A 20,646-nucleotide genomic window follows, 5' to 3' on the forward strand; every position below is an offset into this window, starting at 1 on the left:
GGGGACTTGTGCATGCCCTTGCGAATGAAAACGTACTCACAGTCCCTGAGATCCCTAGGAACAAAAGTCAGTGTAGTGCCATGTCTGGAGGTTGGAACCGGTGCCAGGCTCCCCACCTTGTCCCGCAGCTTCGTAAGCACTTCTGCTGGAGTCCCTGCTGGACCTTGGGCCTCTGGCACGAACTGGCCCGGGACCGTCAGGGGGGTGCCCAGGTCTTCCTTGGGGGCCGTGCGGATGCCCAGTAGAACCCAGGGAAGTTCATCTGTCCAGTTGGGCCCTCTGAGGCGCGCCATCAGGGCTGACTTGAGGTGCCTGTGGAAACGCTTGACCAAACCGTTGGCCTGTGGGTGGTACGCCATGATGTGGTGTAAATGGGTGCCCAGGAGCTGTGCCAGTGCTGTCCACAACCCTGACGTGAACTGTGCCCCTCTGTCGGAGGTGATGTCCGCTGGAAGTCCGAACCTGGCGATCCAGTTTGCGATGAGCGCCCTGGTGTAGGACTCCGGGGATGTGTCCGCTGGCGGCACGGCCTCCGGCCATCTGGTGAACCTGTCGACCACGGTGAAGATATACCTGGCGCCCCGGGAGACAGGAAGGGGGCCGATGATGTCCACGTGGATGTGCTGAAACCTGCCGAGCGTCAGTTGGAACTGTTGGAGGGGAGCCTTCACGTGCCTCTGGACTTTGGCGGTCTGACAGTGTAAGCAAGTCCTGGCCCAGTGTCCGACCTGCTTGCGCAGGCCATGCCAGATGAATTTGTCTGAGACCAACTTGATGGACGCCCGGATGGATGGGTGGGCCAGGCAGTGTAGCGCATCGAATACCCGCCGCCTCCATGCTGTTGGTACCATGGGCCGAGATCTGCCAGTCGACGTGTCGCACAGGAGCTGAACCGCTGTAGGGTCGATGGGGACGTCCTCCAGCCAGAGTCCTGAAACGGTGGTGTGATAGGCCGGGATCTCGGTGTCTGCTTGTTGTGCCTGCGCCAGCGCCGTGTAGTCGAGCCCTGGGGCTGAGGTGGTCACTGAGTGGATGTGGGGACGAAACAGCATGTCGATGACCACGTTGTTCTTCCCCGCGATGTGGCGGATGTCGGTGGTAAACTCCAAGATAAACGAGAGGTGCCTCTGCTGCCGAGCCGACCATGGGTCCAATACCTTTGCGAGGGTGAAGGTGAGGGGTTTGTGGTCCGTATACGCGGTGAAATCCCGTCCTTCGAGGAAATACCGAAGTGCCGGATGGCTAGGTAGAGCGCTAATAACTCCCTGTCAAAAGCGCTGTACTTCACCTCTGGCGGTCGCAGGTGTTGGCTGAAAGAGGTGAGCGGTCGCCACTGGCCCTCGACGAGCTGCTCCAGGACTCCGCCAACCGTCGTGTCGGAAGCATCAACTGTGAGCGCCGTGGGTACATCGACTCTCGGGTGTACTAGGAGGGCCGCCTTCGCCAACGCCTCTTTGGTCTGCTCGAAGGCTTTCGTGGACTCCGCGTCCCATTCCACCTCCTTGGCCTGGCCAGCCATCAGACCAAACAGGGGTTTCATGATGCACGCTGCCACCAGCACGAACCAGTGGTAGAAATTCACCATCCCCATGAACTCTTGCAGGCCCTTGACCATGTTGGGCTTGGGGAATTGGCGGATGGCCAAAATTTTGTCCAGCAGCGGGGCGGCTCCATGCTGGTTGACCCGGTGGCCCAAGAAGTCGATTTCCGGCGCCGGCAGAGCTGGCACAGATGTGCCATGTGCTCCTTGCATGACTTGCTGGCCATCAGGATGTCGTCTAGGCAGATGAAAACGAAATCCAGGCCTTGCCCCACCGAGTCCATCAGCCTCTGGAAAGTCTGAGCGGCGTTCTTGAGGCCGAAGGCCATCCTTAGGAATTCAAACAGCCCGAGGGCTGTCTTGGGCACATCATCAGGGTGAACGGGGATCTGATGATAACCTCGGACCAGGTCGATTTTTGAAAAGATGGCCGCCCCGTGGAGGTTGGCCGTGAAGTCCTGGATGTGGGGCTCCGGGTATCTGTCGGCGGTTGTGGCGTCGTTAAGTCTCCTGTAGTCCCCGCAGGGCCTCCAACCTCCTGCGGACTTGGGCACCATGTGCAGCGGCGATGCCCAAGGACTGTCCAAGCGGCGGATGATCCCCATCTCCTCCATTTTCCGTAACTCCTCCTTGGCGAGGCAAAGCTTGTCGGGTGGCAGCCTATGGGCCCAGGCGTGCAGCGGTGGTCCTTGTGTGGGAATGTGGTGCTGTACACTGTGCTTGGGGTCGGTAGTGGAGAACTGTGGGGTGATGATGGAGGGGAAATCCGCCAGCACCCTGGCAAATTCATCACCCAAGAGCGTGACGGAGTCCAGGTGAAGGGCAGGGAACTGGGCTTCCCTGAGCTGGATGGTTTGGAAAGTCTCGGCATGGACCAAACGCCGGCCTTTCAGGTCGACCAGAAGGCGGCTGGTCCATAGGAAATCTGCCCCTAGTAACGGCCGCGACACCGCTGTTACCGTGAAGGTCCAGGTAAAACAGCTGGGGCTGAAACGCAGAGGGATGGTACGCGAGCCATACGTCCGGATGGTGGTGCCATTCGCGGCAGTGAGGTCGGGGCCTGGGGCCACGGTATGGGTGTCCATGTTTGAGGGGGGAAGGATGCTGATCTCGGCCCTGGTGTCCACCAGGAAACGTTGCCTGGAGTGTCAGTCCCAGAGGAACAGGAGGCTGTCGCGACGGCCAGCCGTCGAAGCCACTAGCGATGGCCGGCCCCGGCGTTTCCCGGGAAGGCACACAGTGGACGGCAGCGGCACGCGTTTGACCCCCACCTCTGATGGTAAAAACACCATTGGTCCAAACCCTCGTCTTTGTCCCTTGTGGGTCTCGGCGGTTTCGGTTGTGGGGTCTTGGCCTTAGGCTGCGCGTTCGTGGTTAGGCAGATGGAAGCTGCTCCCCGCTGCTTACTCTGCCACAAACTGTCCGCCCTGGCCGCAAGGCTGTGCGGGTTGCTGAAATCTTCACCCGTGAGGAGGCGAATATCCTCTGGCAGTTGCTCGAGGAACAGCTGCTCGAAAAGGAGGCAGGGTTTATGGCCATCCATGAGCGCCAGAATGTCGTCCATCAGCTCGGATGGCTTGCGGTCGCCCAGGCCGTCCATGCGCAGGAGCCACGCGGCTTGTTCACGGCGGGAGAGTCTGAAAGTGCAGAGGAGGAGTGCCTTGATTTTAATGTACCCATCCTCCGTAGGCGGATGGTGCAGGAAGTCGATGATCTGCGCTGCCATGTCCTGGTCAAGCGCGCTGACCACGTAGTAGTACCGCGTGGTGTCGGCTGTAATGCCTCTGATGCTGAACTGGGCCTCAGCCTGCTCGAACCAAACGTGGGGCTGAGCGGCCCAGAAAGTTGGGAGATTGAGCGAGACTGCATTGTGCAAGTCGTTGGGATTCATGTCTCGGGTTCCAGATGCCGTCTGGGAGCATCAGGGTCACCAAATGTAGCCGAACGCAGCGCGTGGCACGAAAGAAAACACAGAGACCAGCGGCTGGACTGGAGCATACCTTACTGACTGAAACAAAGCACGCACACTTGCCAAAGTAACCGAGAGCCTCTCCGGCGGACGTGATGTGCGGTCCCCGCTGGAAGGCCTGCCCCACGGTTAGTCCGCGTCGCAGTTAGTTCGCGTCGCGCTCCCACGCGTGCGCCCACAGCTGCCGATGGCGGTTCAAGTCCTGCGGGTCCGGGCCACTACAGTGCCCCATTTAAAACAAAATAATTGTGTTTAAATCTGCTTTCTGGAGGCATCTCCTCCTTGGTTGGAAGGGGGGACGCACCGCTCAAAATAGTGATTATTGACAGTTAAACCCCTTCAGAAAAGAAACTAAAGTTCTTAAGTAAATTCATCTACGCATTATAGGTTGATAGATTATTATCTCCCTGAAGTGAGGATACTGATAGACACCCATAAGACTTAAGGCCTTGACTTAAGTTTAAGACTCTAGAATGGGTACACTCAATATCATTACATCATTACCTCTGCTTGCTGACCCATACTTTCACTCAGTTCATTAATGCCGCAATTTTGAAGTCTGCATACCTAAGTCCAAAATCCTCTAGGATCACGTCCCTCAATATCTGTCTAGACTTCTCTAACTCTGGCCCCTACTAAGTATTTTCCACTCTTGATGACACGATTTCAACCATCTAGATATCAGGGTCTAGAATACTTCAAAATTTCTTTGATTTCAAATATCCTTTCCACTTCTGAAATCCACAAAACTGGTTTCTTTAATTAAGTTTTTGATCACCCAACCTGATACTGGCTTGACATTAATTTTTGTTTAAGATCATTTGGGATACTTTGCTATATTGAAAGCAAGTTCAAGTTATTGCTTTACTTGAGAAATGTATTTTTAGGACACAAATATAACATTGATGTCAAATTAGCTATGTTTGAAATTAAGGTTTCAGGTCTGATTAACTAATTACAATAATAATTCTCATAATAATAGTAATAATATTGAAACTTTTATTAGGTTTAAATAGACAGGAGGAATGTGCAGGATTTTCTGCCCCAAATAAATTGTGATCAATAAACATTTCAATAATTAACCCACTCAAAAAATAGTTTTTAGAAAGAAAAAGAATTTGCAAGGGGTAAAGTATTACAATGTTGATTAATTATTTTCTATTACTCAATTGTGTGGAAAACTTAAGTCAAAGAATTGTTACTTTAAATTGACAATCCCTTGTGAAATCTTGCTGAAATATTTAATGACGCTCACAATGCAAATAATTAAGGGTGAATATTATTTGCTTCAGCTTGATCTAATCAGCTATCATTACTTATACAAATGTACATTCCTGGCAGGGGCCTTTGGGCTTTGGAAGCGCATCTTAGGATATTGGACTTACATTGCACTACATTAAGAGTCATAAGAATCACGCAGCACAGAAATAGGCCTTCAGCCCAATTCATCCATGCTGACCAAAGCTCATCTACGGTCATCCCATTTTCCTGCATTCGGCCCATATCCCTCTATTCCTTTCCTAACCCTGTACCTTTTTAAATGCTGTGATTGTTCCTGCCTCTACCACCACCTCTGGCAGCTTGTTCCATATACCCACCACCCTCTGTGTGAAAAACTTGCCCCTCAGATCTCCTTCACATATTTCCATTCTCACTTTAAACCTATATCCTCTAGTTTTAGACTCCCCTGCCCATTAGATAAAGAGTATGACTGTGACCCTATCCATGCCCTCATAATTTTATAAACTCCTATAAGGTCACACATTAGCCTCCTTTGCTCCAGTAAGTACAATCCTAGCCTATCCAACCTCTCCTTCTAACAAAATCTCTCAATTCCAGGCAACATTCTTGTGAATATCTTACGCAATCTATGTAGTGCCACCACGTCCTTTCTAATAGTGGGGTGACCAGAACTGCACACAATATTGAAAGTGTGGCCTAACCAATGCCTTGTACAGTTGTTTCAATGGATGCTAGATGCAGACATAATATATTCTGGTGGTCCTTCACAGTTAAGTTGAAATGGTTTTGCACATTCAATATGAAGATTCACAACCTGATATCCACAACCACAACCTCATCATCTAATGTGAAATATCTTGACTGCCACTTAATTTGTTGATCCTTGAAACCTGCAAAACATTTGAGAAAATTACCTCTTTGTCCACATGATGTTTAGGCGATTAAGGAAAATCCAGTGAAATAGAACTGTTGAAGCAATTCACATGAATGAAATGTGTACCAATGCAATGATTATTTTAACAGAAAATTTACCCAAGAACTACAAACCCCCACAAGCCCACACAATCAGACATAGGTCTAAAGAAGCTACTCTCAAAAAGGCTCAGCACGCACAGGAATGTTCCATTTAACCTGACACAGAGATCATTGGTCATTGCAGCCCTGGTATCTTTCCTAAATCAGGAATGATTCTGTGGCAAATCCAGAGAGCTCCTGGTACATGATATCCACAAAACCATGCCACACCTTCAGCAGTTCAGGAGTAAAATGCGAAGCTGAAACTAGATATCTCAATCATTGCAAAATGTATTAAAACTGAAATGGTAGTAGATTGGAACAAATGGTGTTCCATATCCTATGCTAATGAGGGAAAAATGAGCATTTTACCAGTAATCACAGAATATCAGAGTATTACACTAAAACACTGATAATTCAACATCTGATTGCATGGAAATCCTGATGGTACAACATCTGGCTCACTCATTAAGTCCAGAGTGACAGTGGACTGTGCAGTTAGAACCAGGGCTCTGGAATGTGGCTGCAGCAGGGGAACAGGGTGTGGTGGGTGTGTGACTGGAGTCGGAGTCTGGAATAACCAGGGGCTAGAATGTGGGTGGGTTTGTGGCTGGAGCCAATGGCCGGAGAGCTAATATATTTCCTGCTCCCTTTAAACTCACCAGGTTCACTGGAAAATGCATTACACTAATGTGTAACGTGCAAAAAACAGGAAAATAAAAGTGTATTTAGTATAAAAAGGAGTAACTTCCAATGGTCTGGAAAATTTGCCAGTCCAGAACCACCAAAGTCCCCACGGTGCAGGATTATCATAGTTTTACTGTATACTCTTAAGATATCTCTTGTACATACTAAAGGTGTGCACAACAAACCATTTGATGTAATTTTTGAGTAAAACACAATGAGCGAGCACATGAAACTGCCAATAAACAATATTTAGTGCATTCTACAAAGATCAGATTGAAAGGACTTTGCTGTCTCACTAGTTCAGGCTTTTAGGAAAATCTTTACCTTGGACAAAAAAACACTTAATCTCAAGAGATGCAAACCTATCTTGGCCATCACTGACCTCCCATAATGCTATTATAACCATGGAGTAGAAAGCATATGAACTGCAAAGATCACCTGACAGCATTTATTCCGTACATACTTCAACAAGAGAGTCTGAAGGACAAATGAGAATTTTTCATCGTGACAATGTGACTAGAAGTCTCAGAAAGTCAAGTATTTCAAAGCAAGATGATCCAGCTTCACTACTGCTTGTAATATGCCTCATTCCTTTCCTTCATGTTCATACACAAAGGGAAAGTGTTTTGTTTTTCTTAACTGCTTTGTAGTGTGTTCCATTATTTGCGCTGAAATATTTCTTCTCTGATACAAACATCTGGACACCAAGTAAAAAATTTTAGTAATGCAGTGGGAGAAACAGGATTCCAGAGGCATCAGTAGGCCTCCAGAAGTGAGGAAAGCAGGATGGGGGGAAAATGGGGTCCGGGAGACATTGGCAGACTGAGAGAGTATCAGCTCAAGTTCACTATTCAAGGGAATTAGGCCAGGGTGTGATGAGATTAGTTAGGATGACCTGTTCTGGGCCCAGTCATAAGGAAAGCACACCAGCATCTTAGGAGGTTAAGGGGTTCGACTTGGTCACCGAACACTCTAACAAACTTCTACAGGTGTACTGTTGGAAGTATCCTGACTGGTTGCATCATGGTCGGTTTGTGAAATTTGAAAGCACAGGAGCAGAAGCTGCTCTGCCCAATGCATCGCAGGTACGTCCCTCCCCACCATCGGTAGTATCTACAGCTGCCTCAACAAGGCAACATCTATCATCAAAGATCCCCACCATCTGGCCACACAATCTTTCCACAGCTATAATCGGGCAGGAGGTACAGAAGCCTGCAAGTCCTATACCACCAGGTTCAAGAACAGCTGCTTCCCTTCAACCATTTGGTTCTTGAACCAACCAGCAAAACTCTAATCACTATAGTTTAGCAACACTATGATCACCTTTGCACTAAAATGGACTTTTTTTGTTCTAATTGTGTTCTTTCTTGTAAAACTTGTGTATAATTATGTTTAATTTATGTGTTTTCTTGTGAATGCTGCTTATATGAAGCTTTGTGCCTGGGAGGCTGCTACAAATAAGTTTTTCATTGCACCTGTACCTACATGTACTTGTGCATATGACAATAAACTCGACTTGAAGGTGGGCAAATGACTGGAAGCTAGGCAGGAGTACAATTACCAGAGGAAGCAAAGAAAAAGTAATGTATTTTAAAGATTACTGAACAGCCTCAGAAAACATTCTCATTATGTGTTGAGACACTTTTGCAGAAGATATAGGGCTTAAGAACAGTCCCAACCTACAAAAATCTAAACCCAGTCCCTTGCTGAATGACTGTTTGACAGCAGCAGAGGAGCCCAGGTCCCTCGTGAGTGGTTTCCTTGACTTGCTATACTGATGTGTGGAAGAATCAGGCAGGCAGGTCATGGTGTAACAAGTGCCAGCAAAAACCTTCCAAAACATCAGGAACATAGGGCCATTCCCACCTTCCAAAAGTGAAATACAACACCAGAAGAGTCTGAGGGAAAACCCCAAATCTGCAAAAATAAGTTGGTTTGCAGTAGAACATACAGACGAGAACCATTTTATTCTTTTTTGGCAAGGGCCTCACAAATAGGCAACTCTCTCCCTGTCATACTTTAGAACTGCCAAATCCAAAACCTGCTCCTAAAGTGGCGTCCACACCCCCCCCCCTTTCTTTTACTTTGAACTTCTTCTTTATTTTTGTTATTTTATTTGAAGAATTGGTACAAGTTCTTCATTATCATTTTGGAGGTTGCCTCAATGGGTAGATCCCCTACCCACACTTCCTCCAAACCTATTGCTTACAGGTGCACCTACACCAGAAAGGGCAAGACTAAAAATTGGAATTGTGAATACATCTTTAGCACAATCCTCACAACCCAGTTGAGGCAAGTGTCCAAACTTAATACTGGAAATGGGGGCCTAAATGACTGGCCAAAACTCACCCCTTCCCCCACAAACCAAAGATTAAAAGAGCATTTTTCTTCAGTGAAAACACAACCCTATTTTCATTTAAAACAAAAAAAATTCCACAACTCAACAGCAAATTGGAGTGGAGTCACATCAGTAAACTGGTAAGACAAGTTTGAGAATAGGAAAGCAGCCGACTAAAAACCGCTTTGGAAAATCAAACTGTTTAGAAATCACATGATACCGAGATCGTACTACCAGATATAATTCTGACAGTATCCTCCTAGAACTGTCTTAAAGGTCTTGACATTTTGCTCAGGAGCTGAAAACAGATTTCTTCGGCAGCTTGTAGATAGTCGGACACAAGTTGGAATAAAAACACAAAATTCTAGAAACTCAGCAGATCAATGGAAAGAGAAGCGGAGTTTCAGGTCGAAGACCTTTCACGTGAACTTGGCCTCCCTGAAAGAGAAAAACAAAAAGAACAAGCAATTGCTAGAAATTTCAAATAAACAGTTGGAACACTGGTTGGAAACTGCTTCTCTTCCGAAAGCTGCACAATTCTGCGCATGTTGGTTGCATTAGCGCTTCATCACATCAGCAATCCTCACCCTTGCAATGTACAGGAGATAGCATTCAACTACTCAGTAATAACATAACTTTTGAAATGTTTAATTGCCAACAGACATTATTCTCTTATATTAAACAGTTGTTCAGCTAAAGTGGCAGAATAAGCAATTCTCACACTTACAACTTCTTTGCTGCAGGCGTTTCATTACCATATTATCCTTCAATGAAGTAGCAACAATAACAATGTTGTGATCTGCTAGCATTTAACTATGATGAGGTGGGTAATTGTTTTACTCTAGGTGTGATGTCCTTTGTTTCAATGTAAGGACAGCTTAACCCTTTATTATGCAGGATATTATGACCAGGTAAGGACAAGTTCTTTTGGGAGCAAACTGAGTCAAAGGGAATCTATGCACAAAGAAGATTTAAGATCAGACAAATGGAGACACAAGAGAGACTGCAGTTGCTGGAAATCAGGAGCAACACTTGAAGCGCTGGAGAAACTCAGCGGGTGAGACAACATCTATGGAGGGAAATGGACAGTTGATGTTTTGGGTCAAGACCCTTCATCAGGATTGAAGGGTCTTGACCTGAAATGTCAACTGTCCATTTCCCACCATAGATGGTGTCTGACCCGCTGAGTTCCTCCAGCACTTCGTGTGTTGCTTAGATCAGACAATTGGACAGGGTTTTTGCACATGGAAATTAGGACAGCTATAAGGTTCTTCTTGCATTGTCTCTCGGGATTGAGGATAACCTGTTTTCACATGAAGCCATCATAGCAACCAGTCTCTTCTCCAAATGCAGCAGGTGATGGCTGATGGAGGGGGCAGGTAAATGATTTGGTACACACGTTCCATTGCTTAACAGGGTCCTCTGTGTGCTCCCAATGCAGGATTCTGAGTCCTCAACACAACTGCATACACTCCCACTTCACTTTGAGCAGCCATGGGCTGCCAGGAGTCAATGCGATGTTGCATTTCTTCAAGAAAACTCTGAGCACATCCTTGAATCTTTCCTCTGTCCCCTGGTAGTCTCTTCCCACGACAGAGCCTGGAATTTCATGTCATTTTCAGGAGTCTGGTGTTGGCATACAACAATGTAGCCTGACCAATATAGCCACTTAGTGGCAATCTAGGTAGTATTGCTAATATTGATATACAGTTAAAAATTTCATTAAGAAGGATACAACTGTGCACACTTGCCAAGGGGAAACAAGATTCTGACTTGTAGGACAATAGTCAGAGTGATATGTCAATATTTGAGCCAAATAAAATCAATCTTCCTTGAAAGCCCCAGGCAAGAATGCCCTTTCAAAATAGCGAAGAAATAATACTAAAATATCAAGGTTTTTTCTCTAAATTTTTGCCAAAAAGTACATTTCAACTACAGTTCCAATAGAAGATCATTATGCTAAAATGTTAACTCTGTGTCATTGACCACAAATGCTGCTGACCCATGGAAATACTTTTCACATCAATTTTATTTCAGATTTTGTGCATCTGCAACATTTTCCTTTTACAGAGCAGTAATGGTACTGTTCTCTAAATATTAGAAATTCATTCAAATGCTCAACAACTTCTATTATCTAACATGCAGAGTGAAATTTGAAAATTTGTAAGTTATCGTCAGAGTTGTCCTGCTTTCCAACAACTTGTAATATGTCAGTATCTCACCAAGAGACATCATTGAAATGTTTGGAGGACATAAAGTTATAACATACCCATTTAATACTCACTAAAGAAGCCAGTTAAAGATGAGCTGTTGCATTCAAGTAAGAGTGAATTCTTAACCACATGACAACTACTGCCAAACAATCTCTCAGGAAGTGATTTTAGAAGTGTGGAATTTCATTACCACATAATTCTTGTTGATTAAAAAATGATTTTGTTTACTTTTTCTATCTCTTGGCCATGTACCTCTCTCTTTCCTTCCCTCCTAATTCCTTATTTTCTTCCCTCTCTATTTTGCTTTTTGTAATTATTTAATTAAATATTCCAAATTTTCTCAGCTAGTTCCAACTCTGAGTCACACTGAGGATTCTTCAACCTAGTTGCTTAAGGATGCTTGGGGCTGTTTTCCATCATCATGCATATCCCAGATCACCTACAGAGGGTGGTGCATTAAAAAAGATCTCTAAAATTTCATTCTCTGAACAACATGCCCTGCTCCCTCCCTACTGGTTGCAAATCCAAGCCGTTATATTTTCATGAACATTAACTTTGTTCTTTTCCCACATATGCTGCCTGGTCGGCTGAGTGTTTCTAGTATTTTCTGTATTTATCTGTATCCTAAATGAGTACTTTGCATCTGTATTTACCAAGAAGAGGTGCAGGATAGGGAGATCAGTGTGGAGAGTGCTATATGCTAGTGCATTTTGAGATCAAAGAAAGAGATAGTTTTGGGTCTCTTGAAGAACATTAAGGGTGGATAAGTCCCTAGGCACTGATGGGATATATCCCAGGTTATTGAGTGAGGAAAGAGATGAGATTGCTGGGGCCATGACCAAGATCTTCATGTCCTCTCTAGCTACAGGTGAGGTCCCTAAGGGCTGGAAGGCTAGCTAATGGTTGTTCCATTATTCAAGAAGGGAATAGGGATAATCCTGTAACTGTAGACCGTGTGAATCTCACATCGGTGGTAGGGAAGCTATTGGAGAGGATTCTTAGGGATAGGATTTATGAGCATCTGGAGAGCCATTGCTTATTAGGGACAAGTCATCATGGCTTTGTGCAAGGCAAGTCATGTCTTACTAACTTGATTGAGTTTTTTGAGGTGACGAAGGTATTTGATGAAGGTAGAGTTGTGGATGTTGTCTAAATGGATCTCAGTAAGACATCTGACAAGGTCCCACATGATAGGCTCATCCAGAAGATTAAGATGCATGGGATCCATGGTGAATTGGCCATTTGGATTCAGAACTGGCTTGCCCATAAAAGACAAAGGGTAGTGGTCGATGGGAACTTATTCGGCTGTTGGTCCATGACTAGTGGTGTTCCACAGGGGTCGGTACTGGGACCTCTGCTGTTAATGATATATATAAATGACTTGGGTAAAAACGTGATTGGGTGGATTAGTAAATTTGCAAATGACACAAAGATTGGTAGTGTTGTGGATAATGTAGAAGATTGCCAAAGGATATAGCTGGATATAGATCAGTTGCAGATATGGGAAGAGAAATGGCAGATGGAGTTTTACCTGGCCAAGTGGTGAGGTGTTGCTCTTGGAAGATCAGATGTAAAGGGAAAGTACACAGTTGATGGCAGGACCCTTAACAGCGCTGATGTGCAGAGGGATCTTGGGGTCCAAGTCCATAGCTCCCTGAAAGTGGCTACACAAGTCAATGGGGTGGTAAAGAAGGCATATGACATGCTTGCCTTTATTAGATGAGGCACTGAGTTCAAGAGTCAGGAAGTTATGTTGCAGCTTTATAAAATTCTGGCTAGGCCACATCTAGAGTATTGCATTCAATCCTGATCGCCCCATTAAAGGAAGTATGTGGAAGCTTTGGAGAGGGTGCAAAAGAGGTTTACCAGGATGGTGCCTGGATTAGAGGGCATATGCTATGAGGAGAGATTGGACAAACTTGGGTTGTTTTCTCTGGAGTGGTGGAGGCTGAGGGGAGACCTATCAAGTTTGTAAGATTATGAGGGGCATAGATAAAAATGGACAGTTGGTATCTTTTTCCAAGTATTGAAATGTCTAATACCAGAGGGCATGCATTTAGGTTGAAAGGAGATGTGTGGGCAAGTTTTTTTACACAGAGAATCGTGTGTGCCTGGAAATGCGCTGCCAGGGGTAGTAGTGGAGTCAAATATGATGGAGGCATTTCAGAGGCTCTTAGGCACATGACTATGTGGGATATGGAGTTGGTGTAGGTAGAAGAGACTAGTATGGTCAGCTTTTAATTACTAATTTAATTAGTTTGGCTCAACATTGTGGACCGAAAGGCCTGTTCCTGTGCTGTATTGTTCCAATTCAGGCTTCCTGCATTTTCACTGTTTTTTTTAGCTTTTCAAACAGTTATGTCATAAACAATCAAAGGTGTCATTAGAAATCACTGAAGTTGACATCAATGAGACACCAAATAGTGTCCTTCTCCCCCAAAGGCATCCAAAGAGCAAAACGGTCACCTAAAGCTGGAATTGCTTCTTGAACCCAAAAAATAGGCTCTAAAATGAATACTAAGCAAATACTGGAGATGTTACATTTGTATTAATGTTTGTTATTTCAGAATTCACATGAACAATGGTAAGTTCTGAAAAATGGAACCAATATCCATGATTGAGGGGAAGCTCTAAACAAAACAACATGAACACATACATTGAAGTCAACTTTTGAGTCACACCTTATTCAAAAAAATACAGAGAACTTGAATGTTTTTGAAGCAAATCACACCAGTTTTTGTATTTCTGGAATCACTTATCCACTTTAATTGAAGGAAAAGACCAAACCATGAATTCTGCAAAAACATTCCCAACTCAGAGCTATGCTTACTAGAAGTGCAGATCAGGGAATGTGACAACAATCAGCCTTCCTAATTTATAGAAACTCCTGTGACTAATTTGTAAGATTGGAATAATCAATGGTTAGGCATGCATGCTACCACAGTTGCATCTCTGGTCCACTCTCCCTGCTGGCAAAAAATCCAGGCTGGAACCATTAGTTACAAAATATTTGTTCTCTGGGAAGTATGTCAAAAAACCTCCTCATTCACATGCTCTCCACCCACTTCTTTCCAGGTTATTTCAGAGAGATGTGCATCCTTCTTTCCACTTTGCCTTGCAACAGCATGGCCTCAAACTCACTACAAACAATGCTACAGGGGATCTGCTGGCACTTTTATTTTTTTGCATTTACAGCAAGTAAATAAATAATTATGGGCAAAGCTCCACATTATCTATGTTTCATAATTCATAAGTATTCAAGGTACCATCACAAATTACATATTCCTTTCAGACAGCTTCTTGCATCCACTCTGCTTTTTTAGCTCACTGAGGCCAAAGGACACTCATTAGTCCCAACACCCGCAAGCACTCCAGATAAAAAGAAATTAACTAACCAATTCCTTTAACTATATTAAATTTCATTAAACTCAAAGTCTAACACCATTAGGTTGCAGCAAAACTCAGCAGGGGGACCACTGCAAAATCTAAAAATTCTCTTTGGCTAATAATTTTAAAAGAAACACTAAATTCCTTGCAGATATCTTCTTCTTTCTCCATCATTAAAGAGCTGTATTTCTCACACCATCTTCCTTCTGGTAGCAAGAGACGTCTGTTATTTCTTTTGGTTAATATTTCCAGAAAATATCTTGGATCTTAAAACTTAAAAAGAGTTCAACAGAATAGCAATGTAATCCTACATCTTACAAAGATTTCTCATTCTTATGTTGCAACACTAATGTGAATCACTGCAATAAGTGGTCATTTTGCACAGCTCAGGGGCTCCAAAGTGACAAATTTGCACTCGCTAATTCTTACAACTGGCTACTGAGCTGAGATTTCACAGTGTAAAATCCTGGACGAGAAAGCTCCAACAAATACCAGGTGACATATATTGGTCAAAACATTCTTTGGTACCAGGTTAACATGTCAATGCATGGTTTGTGCAAGGATTCACTGCTGCGAAATTCTACTACACAAGCTCAAAGCATAACCTGGAGATTGATTAGCTGCAACAAGATCACAATAAAGACTAAGTCATGAACACTCAACACACAAAATGACCTGTTCACCCCAGCACAGCAAGTCGCAATGGAGCAAGGCGCAGAGTGGAAAGGAAGGACAGGATGGAACATCAGATGGGGTTGAAACCGCAGTTAGCTGCTAAGGTTTTTATGGTGGTGACAAGATACAACGGTGATGGCAGGGGAGCAGGACATACAGGATGCTCAAGTTGCATTCTGACCAAAGGAGACTTACACAAAGGGGTAAGTAATTAATCTAGCGAAAGTACAACTAACCTACACACGGTCCCAAGTGCCAGACTCCACATCCCCTTCAAGCATGAGTGCCCCAAGGCTATCAGACATCCACACACACAGGTGAATTACTCAGAAATAATGTCCAAACATTGGACATCTCTGCACATTTCAAGATGCCTTGGTGCACCAGAGTGCCAAATACACAAAGGAGCCAGAAGTAATTCCACTAACACTTAAATGATGGTACCCAGTAGCTCCTGTGATGTGATTGCCAATAATAATTGCTCTATGGAGTAGAATTGCTTGGCCATTATCTCAATAACATCAGACTATGTGACATTTCTTAATTTAACTTCTCCCTTGCAGGAATGTTTTGACATGGTTAAGGAACAGGTTAGGAATCAGGAGCCATAGGGTGTGCATCATCAGCACTTATTTCAAAGAGAAACTGTGATGTGACATTTGCAGGGATTTGGTCTAGGGCCTTCACTCTTCACCAGATCTAAAAATGACTTAAATGAAGAAAGGAAAAGCCATTTATCAAGTCTGCTGAAGAAACTAAGTTAAGGAGAACAGTAAATCGTGTAGATGAGAGCAGAAAACAGCAACGTGGCATTGATAGATTAAGGAGTGAGCAAATTTGCAGCACATAGAGATCAAGGTGGGGATCCTCTGTGTCCACTTGAGAGAGCAGGGGGGCTATGACTATAGCCATTGTCAGGAGAGTGATGGAATATTCTCTGTTTGTTGTTGCAGTGTAGAGGATGAGGTGTTGCACTGAGGATCCACCCGTCTTCACAGGCAGACAGAAAAGATCTAATCGTATTATTTTGAAGAGCAGCAAGATTCTCCCTGATACTCTGTCCAAAATTTATCAACAAAATTAAAGAACATCATTAAAGCAGATCATGTACTGTTATAATCTGCTGATGGGATCTTTCTTATAAACAAATGTTTCATGCTTGGAAAAGCACCATTGACTTTAAAGAAATTTGGGATATTCTCAGATTGTGAAAGATGTACAGAAATTCAAGTTGTTCATTTGTTTAAACTATCTTGGTTAGCGTGGAGCATTTATTCAGAAGAACTTTTCACCCTGGGAGTTTAAAATATTCAGAACCCAAACAAACAACAGCTTGCCTATTGTAGTTACCAGAAAAGATTTCCAAATTTGTCATACAATTTCCTAAAAGTATGTTACTAACTTATTATTTTATTTTTTATTGAATGATCTGACATTGGTAACAACAATGGCTGGCCAGAAAGGAGTGCAGTGTTGGGTTTGAGGGCCAGCATTGGGGAGTCCATGGATATGGTTGTGAGCTGACAGATTAAAGCCAGGATGTGGCAAAAGGATTGAAAAAGAACCCAAATAAAATCAGCTGTTTTCTGGTTATTAATGAACCAACCAGTTAGAATAAAGTACTTGCACTACATAAGTGATGCAGTGGATCAATCTGTTCTTCAGTGGTAGAATCTGACCATAATCTCATATCCATGAGATATCCATTAGGCTGCCCCTTGTGTATAAAAATGCAAAAGCTTAACATAGCTTAACATACATTGTGCAAGCTGACACCAGACCCATAATATGATTCTGTTACTGCCTTCTAAAGTATATTTTATTTGTTGACTGACATTGTCACTTATATGTTCTCTACGGAATTTTCATACAGAAGTAATACATAATTCTGAATAAAAAGATTATCATAATGCTTTCAGCAGTAATGTGAGGACTGTAAAGTAACTGACATTATGCTTTTGTGAATATTTGATATATGGCATATTAACATCAGGCTGCTACCATAAGAAATGATCACCATTTTTTAAAATTTTATAATGCAAGCACATCATCTTTTATGCTTGTTTTGGGAGTTGAAAGAGAAAATGTTCTCATATCTTAAGTTCGACTACATCTAAAAATATGGTAATTTTAAAAAGAAAATATTTAATTCTGCTGTAGTTAGAAGTAGCAAATTGTGACTTCTAGTTACAAGCCTTACTAAAATATTACTTTGTCAGAATTAATTATTACTGCTGTTTGGTATATAACAACATATTACATTTAAATTTAACCAGTCTTGCAGAGAAAAGTAAGGCAAGGGCAATTATCAACCCAGTTAGCTTACAACAGCTCAAGTTATTTGTTACAATTGGACAACAAACAGGATCAAGTCCCAACAAATCTCCAGTCATCTTTCACCAATGGAGATTTATTGTCTGCCACCTAGTTTAACAACCTAGAAGATAGTTTCAATTCAAGTCAAAAACTGTAAAATTTAACTGAAACCAGCCAGATAACAATGTCCCTTTAACCTATTGAAGACAGCAAGTGCCTTTTTTGCACCAGTTACAAATAATATTTATTTGTGCAGGGTTTCTTTGGAATCACAAAACTCTGAGGTTAATTTCTTATTTATTGCCTTCCATCATATTTTAGCTAATTGATGTGAGGGGGCAACAAATCAGATGGAAAAAATTTTATTTTCTCCAAAATCACAAAAGTCATCTCACACATATAACACACATGTACTGTACATATATGTGTGTGTGTATATATAGTGGCTGGACAGTAAGCTAGCTTTTAAGAAATTTCTTGTAAGAGCTCACAAATTGTAATATCAAAGCAATATTCGGTGTATTTGTTTCAGAAAACACAAGTTTTCTTTAATGCTTTATTTAATACTCACTACAACTTGAAAGCTGTGTGAAGGGATCAATGCTAACCCCCGAGGACAGCCTATGCACAGCAAGAAAGAAAGTGACTCCCCTGTGCTCTCTCCAGGTCAGTTCCAAGGACCGTGTTAGCAGATACGCACCAGATCCTTAACAGCTAGCTCTGCTGCTACCAGTAATTAGCTTGGACAGCTCTGGCTCCAAGAGAGGCAGCAAGGCTACATCATAATGAGCTCAGTTGGGATTAGCAGGACAGTGCAGGGAACAGAAAGAGATGAGGCCTTCTATATCACGTATGTAGCAAGGAGATCAAACGAACACGGCTGGCTAGGTTATCCCCTCACCACCTTATTCAACAAATGAAGCACGGCAGTGTGCAAAATACAGGCTAATGAAGAGCGACACCTCCAACAGATGAGAGCCACATTAATTAACACAATCCCCCTATCACATTATACAGATACTGTTACCACTACTAAACTTGTCACTGCAGCTGATAGGAAGAGACTGGTTTATTTGATAAAAGAAGTTGGGCTGTTTTTATCCTTGCGAGGAATTCCTCTGTGTGGCTCTTAGGCACCAGAAGATCAGACGGATGTGATATGGCTCTGCATGTGTAAATTTGCTAAAAAAAAGAAAACTCACTTTTCAGTCAATAGCTTTTTGTGTTCCCGTTTGAAGTACGCTAGTTCGTTCCATACACCATCACTGTCTTCCTGCCGCAGCTGCCACGGCTCTGCACGCTGCAGTTTGCCTTTGCTGTTGTAATTTCTGGGTCATGATGTAAACAAGAAATATGAAGTTATTCACAGCTTTCATTTAAATTCTTCTCCTCTCTAAACATAAAGCTTCATAGTTTAAAAAGATACTTGTGTTATTACTGCAGCCAAATCCACAAGAATTTAGCTAAAATGAATAAACTAATCAAACTGCAAGTTTTGCTCTCTAAACGATTATGAAACCAAACTGCCACATTCACATTGTCCAAGGTCTTAACTATAATCTAATGCCAAAAGCTGTTGGCAGAGTAACTTAAAATACAATGTTGTTGTTCAAAGTCCCTGTTGATGTTACAGAAGGAACAATGAAAAAAAACAAGGAAAGAAAAGCATTGATGATATACATATTATGAGAGGATATTATTGAAAATTGGGGCCATGTCCAAGACTGGGTCAGTAAAATCACCCCAGTAAAGTATCTCTAACCCAATCTCAGAAGTGTGCTGCTACCTTCACATGCCAGTGATTCTATTGCCCATTCTGTGTACTGCACTGTGGATTTGCTGCCAATGGGAACTTAGAAATCTTAGTTGCAATCAAAATAAAACATCTGTGCCATCTGTCTGTGCTGGACTCTAACTTGGGTCTTGGGTCTCAGAAGAATCATAACCCAGAATGTCACTCATTTTGTAAAAATAAAGTCAAGAAAAATTGGTCCTTAATAATTTCATTAAAAACATGAAGAGTATTCCACATTCATATTTCACAGCACTCAGTGAAGTACTGACTAGCACTGATGGGAACTTTCTCCATTTTTTCACAAACTTACAGGATTTGGGCATTACTGGCCAGGTCAGCATTTCTTGCCCATCCCTTACAGCCCCTGAGAATGTAGCAGTGAACTGTCTTGATACTCTATAAATCTATGTATGATAAAGGAAATCTAATAATGTAGTTAGTCAGGGAGCTCCAGAATTTTGAAAGCATGGCATTGGAAGAGTAACAAAATATCCCCAGTTGAAGAAAGTATGCAATTTGAACAACATGTTATAAATGGTATTGACTGCAGCCACTCTGTGTCTGTGATAACCTTCCACTTACAGTATCAGCCCATCGCTGAATATCATTTAGCTCTTGCTATATGCAGGCATGGACTGTCTCATTATTCTAAGGAATTGTGGCACTGAGCAATGTACAATTATCAGTAAATTACCCTACATTTGACCTTATGATGGAAGGAAGATTAGAGTCATAGAGCAGTACAGCATGGATACAAGCTCCTCAGCCCAACCAGTCCATGCCAACAACAGTTTCACCCAGCTCGTCCTAATTTCCTGTGTTTGGCCCATATCCCTCTGAGCCCTGCCCCCCACCCTTGTGCATAACCAAGTGCTTCTTAAATGATACTATTGTACCTGGCTGATGAGGCTCTGGTCAAGGAAAAAGGAGGCATACATCAGGTATAGGCAGCTAGGATTGTGAATCCCTTGAGGAGTGTAAGGGATCAATGAGTACACTTAAGAAGGAAGTCAGGAGGGCAAAAAGGGGACATGAAATTATTGTATCTTCCTTAGCCATAGGTGAGGTACCAGAAGAATGGAGGATGGCTAATGTTGTGCCTTTAACGTGGGCTGCAAGGATAAGCCAGAGAACTACAGGCCGGTGAGCCTAACATCAGTGGTAGGAAAGTTACTGGAGGAGGATTCTGAGAAACAGAATGTATCTGCATTTGGAAAAGCAAGAACTAATTAGGGATAGTCATCATGGCTTTGTGCATAGAAAATCGCCTCTCACAAATCTGAGTTTTTTTGAAGAGGCGACGAAGAGATTGATGAGGCAGGGTGGTGGACTTTATCTACATGGACTTTAGCGAGGTTATTCATGAGGCCCTGCATGGTAGGTTGGTCTGGAAGGATAGATCACATGGGATCCAGAGTGAGCTAGTTAACTGGATATAAAATTGGCTTGGTGGAAGGAATCCGAGGGTGG

General features: G+C 43.2%; 1 protein-coding gene across 6 annotated transcripts in view; it reads right to left on the reverse strand.

Moving 5' to 3' along the window:
• cntln (centlein, centrosomal protein) overlaps window positions 1-20,646 on the reverse strand; it is a 432,461-nt gene that overhangs the window by 230,616 nt on the left and 181,199 nt on the right. For all 6 annotated transcript variants that reach the window (XM_052019932.1, XM_052019931.1, XM_052019933.1 and 3 more), the window contains one exon: window positions 18,584-18,709. In XM_052019932.1, the coding sequence (XP_051875892.1) occupies window positions 18,584-18,709 (126 nt within the window). The remainder of the gene's footprint in view (window positions 1-18,583; window positions 18,710-20,646) is intronic.

Source organism: Pristis pectinata, chromosome 7 (assembly GCF_009764475.1).
Source record: "Pristis pectinata isolate sPriPec2 chromosome 7, sPriPec2.1.pri, whole genome shotgun sequence".
NCBI lineage: Eukaryota > Metazoa > Chordata > Chondrichthyes > Rhinopristiformes > Pristidae > Pristis > Pristis pectinata.